The sequence below is a fragment of the Limulus polyphemus genome, unplaced genomic scaffold (genome assembly GCF_000517525.1).
Source record: "Limulus polyphemus unplaced genomic scaffold, Limulus_polyphemus-2.1.2 Scaffold282, whole genome shotgun sequence".
Lineage (NCBI taxonomy): Eukaryota > Metazoa > Arthropoda > Merostomata > Xiphosura > Limulidae > Limulus > Limulus polyphemus.
The window spans coordinates 674,831-688,000 of NW_013665892.1; the positions used below are offsets into that span (position 1 = coordinate 674,831).

At 32.4% G+C, this 13,170-nt stretch overlaps 1 protein-coding gene across 2 annotated transcripts in view; it reads right to left on the reverse strand.

The window, feature by feature from the left end:
- Positions 1–11,256: 11,256 nt before the first annotated feature.
- The window catches only part of LOC106457024 (urease accessory protein UreG-like), a 41,394-nt gene continuing 39,480 nt past the window's right edge, over positions 11,257–13,170 (reverse strand). For both annotated transcript variants that reach the window (XM_013916408.2, XM_022382831.1), the window contains one exon: positions 11,257–12,928. In XM_013916408.2, the coding sequence (XP_013771862.1) occupies positions 12,797–12,928 (132 nt within the window). In that variant the 3' untranslated portion in view covers positions 11,257–12,796. The remainder of the gene's footprint in view (positions 12,929–13,170) is intronic.

A 13,170-nucleotide genomic window follows, 5' to 3' on the forward strand; every position in this document is an offset into this window, starting at 1 on the left:
TGTAGCACAAGATAATTAGTGTGCGGAACATTTTCATTTATATAGTGCTCTGTGAACACAAATTAGTTGGCATAAATCAGTTAAATGACGAAAAATTAGGTGTCTATTTACTTGTGACCACTCAGTGTATATCTAAGAAGTATCTCTGACGTCTCGTGAATGAAAGAAAGATAAATGATTTTGAACTATATCGTACATTTTACAAGCTACACACTTAATTTCTCCACATCCATGGCTATGTTGGGAATGTCTTTTCCTCCCCAGTGTACATTGGCAGAACTTGTCATGAGATTACAGTTTGTTTTTTTATCGTGAGTTTATGCCTATCATAGCAGTTTTCTGATTTATAGGATATGTTAAAATCTGCATTATCCTTTGAACTTTTCCACAGTTGCTGGAGTCACATACATTACAATAAGTAGAGCAATGATATTCATACAGGTGTGCTAATCCCTTGTTATAATTGTAAAATATCTAATTACCCGTAGGAAACCCTTCATACCTGTAATAGTATCAAAATAGTTCTGGTTCTTGTGGTACGAGAGACAAGTCTTCACGGGGCAAGAAGGACCCATGTAGGTAAAAATGTTCAGGTTATCCGATGATACAGCATGTCAGGAAAGGTTTCAACTAAACTTTAATATATTTGACCCTAGGATCTTTCGTAGTGCAACTGAAGTTCATTTCGCATAGCAAAGGTTGTCTTCTTTATTAATGAATATAACAGAATGCTTTTTGTGTTTGTTTGTTTTTTCCCCAAACGATCATTGCTAATATTAATAACTTGGAACTAGTGATGTTGGTTCGTCAATCCCTTCTGCTGCAACTTCCTCACCATTTTCAGTGATTTCGGTTAAATACCAGAAGAAATGGGAAGAGAAATATGAATTGCTGTTTTTTTATACATCCCTTGGAAGGGCGTTTTGTAAGTTCTGCCAAGAATTTTTGAAAAATGATTTAGATAGATGCCCTACATAGAACTGGCGGTATTTTCATAACAACTCCGTTTACCAATTTTCGAAAAGCAACTGAGAATACGGGGAAGCTCGACAAACATCTCATGCTCAAGCAATGCACAAGTTTCGTGAAGAGGGTTTTAAAAGATCTGTTGATACTTTACTTGTTCAACAGTCGACTCAGGAATGTAGTCACAACAGGAAAGCAATAACTACGTTTGTGAGAAGTGTCTACTTCTTAACAAAAGAAAAAATCCCACATACTACGAAATATGAACATTTGATTTCTGATCTTATTATGTTACAATACGACACTTTGAAGCAAATGGTGGAAAATCAGAGCAACCGTTCAACGTATGTAAACAAAGCTACAGCTTGTAACCTGTTGATGTTCTAGATGATTGTGACGTCTCGGAACTGAATAACAAATATTACTCTATAATGGCTGACGAATCATCCGATATCAAAAATGTGAGCTAGTTGTCAATTTTGATTTGCTATATGACTGACTGCGGTGAAGTTACAAAAATATTCTTGAGCATTATAATTTATCAAACACTGATTCTGAAACCATTTTAAGTTCACTTTATAGAGAGCTGAGGGAAAGGAACCTGGATTACAAGTAAATATTTTTTTCACTTTCGATGGTGCCGCCAATTTTTCAGGAAAAATAAGTGGTGTGTGCAAACGACTTACAGAGAAAACAGAAAAGGAAATTACATATGTACATTTTAGGGTTCATCTTTTATATTTAGCCTTAACCAGCGCTAGAAATATAATCGTGTCTGTGAAGAGGGTTCTTCATGTCATCAAAGATATTTATTCACTATTACACAAGTCATAAACATGTGAAAGCGTGTTGCATGAGGTTCAGAGGTCATTGGAAGAACCTGAACTAAAAATTCTAGAATCAGTCGAAGTACGCTGACTCAGTAATTACAGATCTGTTCATGTCGTCTTAACTTGTTACTGTTCAATTATGGTGGCCTACGCAAAGATGGTGAAGATTTACCATCGTTAACATGAGGTATTTTGCTGGAAATGGAGAAATATAGTTTTATTGTTACACTAATGGTTTTGGATGAGGCTTTATGTACCGTATTTAATCTCAGCAAAGTTCTGCAAAAAGAAAACCTAGACCTGTCGTCAGTTCCTCAGCTTGTGGCGTTGACGATAGCACGCTTGAAAGATATAGGAACTGAGTGTGCCCATTTAAGTAGCCCCCCAGTGGCACAGCGGTATGTCTGCGGACTTACAACGCTAGAAACCGGGTTTCGATACCCGTGGTGGGCAGACCACAGATACCCCTTGTGTAGCTTTGTGCATAATTAAAAACAAACCATTTAAGTAAAGAAAACTCTCTTGCTATAGCTCTCGTGGATCTCCAAGAGAAGAATTCTGGTGTGAGGCCGATTCTTGAAAAAGAACCAAAAAGTTAAACCTTAAAAAACGCAAAAAAAGTTCTTGACACTATGATTGAACAAATGAAGCACCGATTCAAAGATCAAGCGGCCTCTCTCATCAATGTATGCGTTTCCTTCCAAACGGTCCAGTCAATGTGCAGTTTGTGAAGAGAGGATGTAGCTGGATGCCGTGTGGGCTGACTTGATCTCCTTCTAGTACGTTGCAAGGTAGTAGGAAGATCAGAATATAAATGTTGTGCATTACTTGTGGAAAGCAAACATTGGTTAAGACTATCTTTAAGAAAATCACCGAATGCTTGATGATGGTGCAGTTTTCGGCTACTGGAGTTGAGCGTTCTTTCAGTGGCATTTATCGTATTTTAAATATGCTGAGAAACCAAATGAGACAAGACAAGCTTCAAAGCTGCACGAAGATTAGTATCGAGGGGCCTAATGTACTGTCAGACACCTAGTTGTCAAGAGTTATCGACTTATATGCACGGAAAAACCAAGACCCATTCGTTTTTTCTAAGAGTAGCTACAGTAAACCGCTTGAACATATTTTCGGTAGTTTTTTTTCTTTTGTAAGTTCATAAAATTTTGGCCCGGCATGGCCAGGTAGTTAGGGTGGTAGACTCGCAATCTACGGGTTTCGGTTTCGAATCCCCTTCCCACCAAACATGCTCGCCCTTTCAGCCGTGGAGGTGTTATAATGTGAGGGTCAATCCCACTATTCGTTGGTAAAAGAGTAGCCCAACAGCTGGTGGTGATGAATAGCTGCCTTCCCTCTAGTCTTACACTGCTAAGTTAGGGACGGTCATCGTGTAACTTTGCGCGAAATTCAAAACAAACAATCATAAAAATTACATTTAACTATCATAGCCAATAATACTAAAATATATCATCATAAATTTGTGGAGTCAAGTATTTTCCATTTTGTCGAATTTGAAATTTATTTCACCTCGATATTTTAAACATCAGTTATATATTTGGTCAAAATTTGTAAGAAATACTAAAACTTATTAAAGAAAATGAAACTGTTGGCAGTGGATAATATTTTGAATTGAAAATATTTTAAACAATACAAAAATAGCTCTTGGATAATTCGAGATTTTTTTTTCCCCAATTTGTTACTATTGCTGCTGTTTATTCTTAAACAAAGATAAAACAAGTTGCTGACAACTGAAATAAATAGGACGTACAGAGTTTGGTGCAAACGAAAAGTCTCATTTATAATTCCTCAGAAACCAAAAATCTCGAGTATTTCCAGAACCAAATCGATAAACAGGAGGATGGATAGACTTTGTAAAGTATGGTCACCTACAACTTTCTATGAGAGCGACTTTATTAGGTTATGATTTCTTGGAGACATCCAATATATAAACTAAAATTTCTTTGTCTACTTCAATTTACAGTTAACATGTCATTTCTCCCTTTTGCATGGAGCATATTGCAATTCGGAGTTTGTTTTCTGAAACTAGATTTTTTGTAAGCTTAATTTTCATTAAAGCTCTTTTATCGGAACCTTACATCTATAGAAGAAAAAAAAGCATGAATAGATATTTCGCTAATTCATTTTCGGTTTCCGTCATCCACTTCAATTTTGTTACATCTTATTTGGAATGTTTGTCACACATTTATTACCTGGAATGTGCATAGTGAACTTGAATTCTAGCAGTTACAGGTATACCTTTATGTTGAAAACATTCCCCTTTGTAATTTGGTTTGTTTGCAGTTGATTATATGGATTTGCAATTAATTGTATATTAAAATAACATTTTTTGTAGAAAGGGTTGTTTATGTTAGAGATACCATCATGTAATTAATAAAATACTTGTGAGGAAAACAATAATATGATTGGCTTCATAACAAAGTTTATAAAATCGTTTTATTGTAGTAAGGTTTCAAATATGCATTAGAAACATAAAAAGTAGAAGATGGAAATACTTCGTGAAAGCTTTTTAATGACATTTCAATTCATAGTACACTAGTGATGTACACATTCAATGCACAGAGGCACTCAAGAAGCTGCATGAGGGGGCAGTTCCAAACGTTGGTCCCCAATGTTGCTGTCTATGTAGGCTTAATGGTGTATGGCAAATTTGATTAGGGTAGTTTAAAATTGAAGCGTGAAAGGCGAACATACATACAAAAAGGAAGTCCTCGGGGAGTGGCAAAGGAAGGTGAGATTAAAATTACGAACACCCTGTGCCACTTCCTGGTGTACCCTAAGAGTGAATGCCGAATTTGGTGAAGATCAGTCAAAATATGTAAACAAAAAAAATTGACACAAAAATAAACAAACAACACTTCTACTTTCTTTATACATATATATATATTTAGTCAGAACTCAGAATAAGTGTCAATGTGTTGTTATTCAAAACCATAGGGTATACTGGATTTATGAATATCAGCAGTAGCAACATAGCTCGATATTTTCAAATAGTTTATTCGTCCACGTATTTCTCTATTATGAGTGTTTGGCGTTGTAAATATATGTTTGTGTGTATATGTAGTATACCTTGTTTAGAGGAATGTTGGCACCCCAAAAGGTTCCGTCTACTATAACTTAAAAAACTTTGTTTCTTGGCAAACAAGATTTATGGAATAAAAAAAAAATGACACATTTTCTGTCTAAATCAATCACATCTAAGATTATTTTCCCAATACCCCATCTTCCCATGTGAATGTTGTATCATTGACCTGCCAAAGTCATCTTGCTAGTAACAAAGGCCCAACAAACTAAAAAGGAGACAGACTAGATTAAAAATAGAGACCCGAGTTACACTTAATGTAAAGATTGTAGGTGGGCACGGACACATTTATAAAAGTTCAGAATATGAATACTTATAGATTTTAGAAAATGTATTATGAAAGTAAAGAATAATAGTAAAATTACTTGTTAATACAACAATTCACGTTCTTTGTAATAAGCAATAATGAAGTTAATGTTTTTAAACACCCTAACTATCTAGAAACCAAGCACACGAGAAAAACTTTCATGATTAAAGCTTGTACTAAGAAACTTTACAAAGGATGTAAAGTTTGAAACGTATTTAAACAAAATAAACAATGTTGGATTCTTTCCAGTATTTTGTAGTATCCTGTTTTATGTTAAAATCTTTTCACTTGTAACCTTGGGCTATTCGTATATAATTTTATAATTATACATTCAAAATATCTGTCAATACTTTAAAATACATTAGAACATTTTTATATATATACAAGCTTTTTTAAGTCGTATATGTTAATGATTTTTTTACTTTATTATTGCTACAATCATTATGTTTATACACTGCCTACCAAACAAGAAACATAAGTGTACAAGATTATATTAGTATTTCATGGACCTGCCCTTTGCAAAGTTCAAGCATAAATGCAACTACACATCGTACTTACAAGATCCAAAATCTGGTTGTTTGGAACCCTTTAGCAAGAAAGGATCAAGAAGAGCACACATGCATCCCCATCCAGTAATTAGCCAAGCCATGGAAAAATGGAAATATCCTGAATTTCAAGCCATTATTTTGTGACTCAAGATTAAATGAGCGGAATCCCCACCTTGCATGAAAACACTGTCTTGTCTGGTAAACTGGTCACTGGCATTGAAAGTAGAAGACATTGCTTAAGAACTGTCAAGTATCTATCAAGTAGCAGTCACTGCCCCTATGGCATTCACACTATAACAAAAATATTGTTGTATGTTGTTGTGGCTTGCAGATGGTTTGATGAAAGTTCCTAGAAGGATATTTAATAAATCCAGGTGTGTTTACTGTCAAAGAACTGTGATATATCAAGTAGCAAGTCACTGCCCCTATGGCATTCACACTATAACAAAAATATTGTTGTATGTTGTTGTGGCTTGCAGATGGTTTGATGAAAGTTCCTAGAAGGATATTTAATAAATCCAGGTGTGTTTACTGTCAAAGAACTGTGCAAGTCTAAATCCAATGGGAAAAAAAAATTAATGTCCCAAAAGGAAAGATGATGCAGTAGCATCTGTGATGCCTTTTTCTGTATATGTACAATATTACCTGGAGTTAGGAATAGCTTCCATTTAGCTACTCTGTCACTGTAGCCCATGCTATGAAATTAATTTTGATTATGACACATTTGCACCTGTTCTGCAGTAGCAGTGGTTGTTTGGATTGGGTTATTCTCCATACTTCTCATAGAAGGATTACTCCATTTTGTTGGTTTTCGAAGCTCAGGCCATGCAGAATTGTTCCCATTGTGAAAGAAACTGCATTATTACCCTTTTTTGCTGTGGACAATGGTATTGCAAGAGATATTTTAATGGTTCAAGTAGTTAAATTTGGCCTATCTATGCCAGCTTGATGTGGGCCAAACTACAAAGCCACATATATTTGAGATTATAACATAACATTTAGTATTTTACCATGATTTTTTCATGTCCATTAGGGCTTTCAGAAGAGTTCATGTACAATGTGAACAATACAATATTTTTAGCAGCTTCAGGGTTTCCTATTTTCTTTGTCTCGGAGGTGTAGCTACAGAACTTAAGCCATGAAACAAATATTTTTTAGCAGCTTGAGGGTTTGTTATTTTCTATGACTCAGGGTTTTGTAGCTACAGAACTTAAGCCATGAAACAAATATTTTTTAGCAGCTTGAGGGTTTGTTATTTTCTATGACTCAGGGTTTTGTAGCTACAGAACTAAGGCCATGAAACAAAACTTCTGAATGGGTCCCTCCATCCAAATACATGTACATCAAGAACAGAGTATAGTAACTTTTAAGAAACACACCAAAATATTCCTAAGTGAACTTACATTTACAGGTTTTCAAGTGCATGGTCCTCAATTACTGGATCTACTTCCATCTTCATAGCAGGTGTGACTTAAATATATATCAACCCAAATCCTTTTAGTTTTTCTTAGCTAATTAAATTTCTGAGGTAAATTCTGATGATATAACACAGTATTTGACTATTACTAAATGAACAAAGAGACTAGATACATGGGAAAGGACAGTATTAGATCGTTTAAATAGTGATACCACTGATATTTTGTAGTTTCTAGTGCTTTCTTTTTGCCAGCACTGCTCAGCTTGACTGGCTCAAGAATAGCAATCCTTAAAATCGTGAGTCATATTACACAATTATGTAATAGTCTGGATTCTTTAATCCTTGGTGTTTTACTAGATGCACACGCTTCTCTTCAAATTTAGAATCAATGCCCATATTTGGGTCTAAATGACAACATCTTTATTAGCTTTATTGAACTAGCATTAATAATTAGTTAACATCTCTGATGTATTTTTTAAGATCTTTCTCAAGATCTGTGTCTTTGCAGTGCAAAAGTTAAAAATTCAAGTCACATTCAAGGCATCAAACTTTGTAAGGGCTACAACTAATATCACAAATTCAAATTTTTCCTTTGTTTCCCTACAAAACAGTTGCTTTGTCATAATCCCACTTTTTACTTTCAAAGATGACTTCTTTCACGGTTTTCAAGATATACATATACCAAAATTCCAAACACATCTAGAAAATGAGTCACCCAGCCCACCATGTGGAATTCAGCTTCTTTATAGTGGCCTGTAATTCACAAACAATAATAATATATCCTATCCATTAACAACAAAAAACGTAAAGTTCCTGAAGTGTTGTGACAAAGCACTAACGTCTGTAATATCTTTAACAACATCACTTACGACAAGTTATGTGCAGCACACCATATATACCAATTGTGCATTTAATACTGTCAAGGAAACTTGTGATGATATTAGATTACATCTTTGCAGAGATTAAAATTACTTCTAAGAAAAAAATTGAAGTTTTATAAGAAATATTAAATTATATAATATTAAAGTTTTTAATAACAGATGTTTTTAATTTTTTTCTAAATCCATCATCAGCTTGAAAAATAAAAACATTATAAATATAAAAAAACATTGTAAACTTTTAAGTCTGAGTTTTTGATATGGAGAAAGGTTCAGAGAGAACATATAAAAATGATTAATAGTTTTACAAATTTACAGTACAGGCTTGAAGAAACTGTAGAAACACAGGTGCATGCTAAAATTAAAGTAGCTTAAAGCTTACTGAACTAGTTAGTGTTTAAGTGGTACATGATGACAACCAGACTTTATTCTCCCTTTTCAGTGCTTCCTATCTAACTATAGTTAGTTTTAATTAAACAGAAATTCTGTTATATTAGTCAATGAGTGGTATTTTCTCATAAACACTGTTAAATGAGCTAGTTATTCAGCAATAAACTTTTTTTCAGTGAAAAAATGATAATGAATATTTACTCACCATAACTTTTCAATCAAGATAATATTACCCTAAGTAACACTGGTTACATTCATAGCTTCTAGTAAGTGACCAATATATTATGATAAAGCAATGCTATAGTATATTCCAAACAAGGTAAACAAAGGCATCACTCTGGCTAGTTATACAACCAACAGCCACTAGGTCACATCCTCACATTCATGAGTTGTGCACAAACAGAATGCATACAGTCACGTTGATGGATGTTATAATAGTTATTTTATATTTTGTATGCATATGAAACTCAACAGGTTTGTTTGTGTTATGTCTGAAGAAATTTGAATTAACTGAAAAAAAAAAAGACAGAGAAATCATAATGTAATATTTTGATTACTTGAATAGTTGGAATAAATGAAAGTAGTAACAAATAAGAAACATTATTTCAGTTAGTTGCTTATTTGTGCAATATCAATAGCTTTGATCATAATTTCAATGAATAAATAATTTTGGTGACAATAATTGATGTAATCGATGCTCATAGGTGACCAATTATATCGATTAATCAAATTAATTGCCTACTACAATGTAATGGTGGGCATTGAAAACAAATGTTTGAAAATTGTTCAGTTGCTTCTACATACTTATAGCCATGGTTTGAAGAATATTAATAACATAATGTGATGTTTTACCAACACCTAATTGTTTACTTACATATTTTACTGCAATAAAATTTTAAATGTAGAAGGAGAGTTCTATGCAAATGACGATAACACAGAATTACAGATAGCCTACTTAATTGCATGACCTGTGACTTTAGAGTGGGACAGTGAAAAGCAGGTTCCTTTTGGTCACAAGAGCAATAACACTTAGTGACATAATAGTTTTCATTTGGTAAATCTAATATAATAACCAATTGAGAGCTACGGTTTTCAGCAATATTATTTCTCTTTAGCCCAGCTAGGTTGATGAAAAGAGCATAAAGGTGTGTGTAAAAACAAAGCAAGAAAACAACACAGACACAAAAGCATATACAGCTCCACTGAGTGACATTATCACTGACCTAGTTGAGCTGCGGAGAAATAATATTGCTGATAACTGTGCAATATTTCTAAGTTGTTCTGGAAATGGAGAACCATGTATTACAATATTAATCAATATTTGTCTATGAAAGAAAATTAACTTAAGCATGTAAAACAAAATATCTTGAAATAGTAATTAGTTGAGCAAGTAAATTTTCAAAATGGAACAAGAAAACATGGAGCACAATTTTTATGTTAACTTTATTAATATTTGTTGAAGAAAACAATTATGCAAGATATTACAAAAATATACTTAAAATTTTGCTCTGATCTAAAAATAGTTTTAGTTGAAACTTTAAAATTATGTTAAACTTTTTAAGCTACTTACTTTTTGACAGAAAATAAGCAAAGACTGAATTAATTGGTCTTTCACTGAATGTTCTGAACATTTCACAGGGCTAGGCTTCTAATAAACAAAATGCTGAAGCTACCTTTCAAAAAGCTAAGCTTTTAAAATGCGTACATACAATCCTGAACCTAACATTCACAAGAAAGCTATGAATATTTAGTTTACACTAAACCAAATAGAATGAGATGTTATTGATACACACCTCAAGTAAATCTATAAAAACACTTTTCAAAGTGTCACTAATAAGAAGCATAGAACCATAGAAGTTTTTAAAACACAACTGATTTTCTCTTTCACAATAAAATTTAACAGATGAAATGACAGTGATCCTTTGGCTCTTCACATATAAAGAGTTTCTATGTTGAAACAAACACTGAGAAGCTCTAATTGCAGCTTTGTATCATTAGCACTTCGATATATCATTCCAAACTACAAAGGAATCTGTATCTTGAATATGTTCCCTTACATTTTCACATATTTTTTTATTATTCAAATTGGCATTGAATGCATTGTTGTGGATCTCCTGAAATTCTCTTTGAAGCTGTAATAATGAAGTATTCACTGTCATACTTGTAGATTTACTTGTTAATGTAAAAAATATAGAATAATTTAGCTGGTTGATAGATCTGATGTTGATCAGTTCCACTATAGCTTATACTACAGAGACAATGAATGCAACAATGCAAGCCTAGAAAAGGTCAATGTACATGTGAGTGACAAGAAAAACAGTAATACATACAAATTTCAATAGACTTAAAGCTTTGCAACAAAATTTACAGATACAGTAGTTCAATCAACTCCTTCTTAAAGAAATATACTTGTACAAAGGACAAAAAACACAATAATCCTTTTTGTCATTTAGAATTACTAATGATCATAAGAGAAAAATTTAAGTTATTTGGGCAATGAAAGCTGTGTCTAACTATTATTTTTGTATTGTATGAAAGGTCATCAGAATTATTTCAAAATATGTTTACACACTCACTTGTTGCTCAAGAATTTTCCCATGAGCTCAAAACTCTTCTCATCACTACCTAAGGACTGGATCCTTTTTTAAGAGAACATAATAAAAAATTTGGGAAGCAAATTTAATACATTACATTAAAATGAAAACAATAATGCTGTCCAAAAGTATAAAGGATGTTTTATCTTCAGTCACAGCAATATAAACATGGAAAAGAAACCTCTTACTAAAAAAACAAGTGTTGACAAATGAAAGGAAGTCACTTGGCAGAATAACATTTAATGATTTATTAATGAAGATTACTGGGACTAGAGCCCCACAAACATTTGCATGAAACCACAAAGTATATGTTATTAATATAAAAATAATAATATTGCTTGCCAAGACTACATTACTGAAGAAAACATGTTGTAACAAAAAATAAAAATAATAGCAAAAACCTGGAAGAGAGAAATTAAAAAACTAAAAAAATTGAAACAATAAACCAATCTTTAAAGAAGAGAAGGAGTTAAATTAAAAAAAACAAACACTGATGATGAAGTTACCAGAGTTATAGTATATTCAAAAGGAACTGCAATATTAGCAGAAGATATAAATGGGATATCAGTAGCATCTGGATTTCTTTTTAGTTGCTCAACATAAAGTGCAAAGAAAAAAAACTAAACATCACAAGCAAGAAAAGAATGTTACAGGATTTTGTTCAAAGTACTAAAAATCAAACGAAAGAATGAACATAATGTCATGCTTCATGCAGCAATCAAACAGCTTCACACAGGTAAATTGTAGTTGTACAGCATCACATTACCAATTGAATGATAAATGTAAGTAATATGATTTAAATGCTTACAAATTACACACCAGTAGAGAGAGAAATAAAGAACTGTTAGTTTCCTATATGTTTGGATAAGTCAAGGCCTAACATTGTAACATTTGCAGATCCATAATTAGTGCAAGTAGACAGAGGTAGTTTGTACACATACTTTTGTAACTAGAGTTAGGTTTAACCATAAAATGCTATCAGCTTCTCCATAAAAGGAAAGTATAAATCTACTTACACTTGCTATTAATGATATTTATTTAGGTAAGTATTTTTTAGGTTTAATTACTTAACCAAAGGTTTTACTGACATTGTATCTCTAAATGTTCTCATGTATTTGCAAAAGAAGTTATAAAACCACCTACATGGTTCATATAGAGCACAGGAAGACCTGTTTTATATCTATCAAAATGATTCAAACATACATACATAAATTTGTTGCACCATTATCTTTGGCTTCAATAACCCTAGTGTCAAAATATAATACTAATACTTTCAGTAGTAACTATATATTTGTCTTGATTACATGTATATTCTAACAAAATACCATGATAAAACTTTATATTGTACATGTTGTTTTAGTTCAAAATAAACAAATCTAAAAAAAACTTATTTAAAACTCCACTAATTCTAAATCTAAACCTACAACTTGATTCATTTTCAGGTAAAATATCAGAAAGTTTTTAACAAATATATTTATGATAGGTAAACTCTACGAGACTGAATAATCTACATGCAGTTGAATCTGAAACTACAAGACGTAATATTTTAATTCATATAGAATGACAGAGTAGCTGGTGTCATTGCAACTACTCATATTCAATGTTCACACTAATGTTTAATAAAGTAACATGATTCAAAAATACAAAAGGATTTGTGAATAGTGAGCTTTAACAAAAATGTACTTGTGAATTTTATTAATTGAATTCCTTTAAAAATTTCTATAGTACCAGAATTCAAGAAGTTGGTATTACTCAACAATTAGGAACATTTAAACACAAACTACCTCCTTATATGCTTGCATGATATAATTAGCAACATCATCTATTCCAACATTGTGACGAGCTTGAATAAACAAGGTTGGTCCATTCTGTCTCATTACATTTGCATCACGTTCCATAACCTGCAGAAAATAAATCCAATTAAAACAAATTCTCATATTTTTTCAACATATATATAAATATTAAAATTAAAAATGATTGTAAATAGTAAAGTAATAACATAATGGCCAAGTCTTCCTTCTTAAGCAGACACTTGAAGAAGTTTGAATTTTTTTTTAAATGCCTGACAAATGTTTCTTAAAACTGTTATCTATATGTTGGTATTACCAAAACATTGCTGAATACTACAGAACTTGTACTAAAA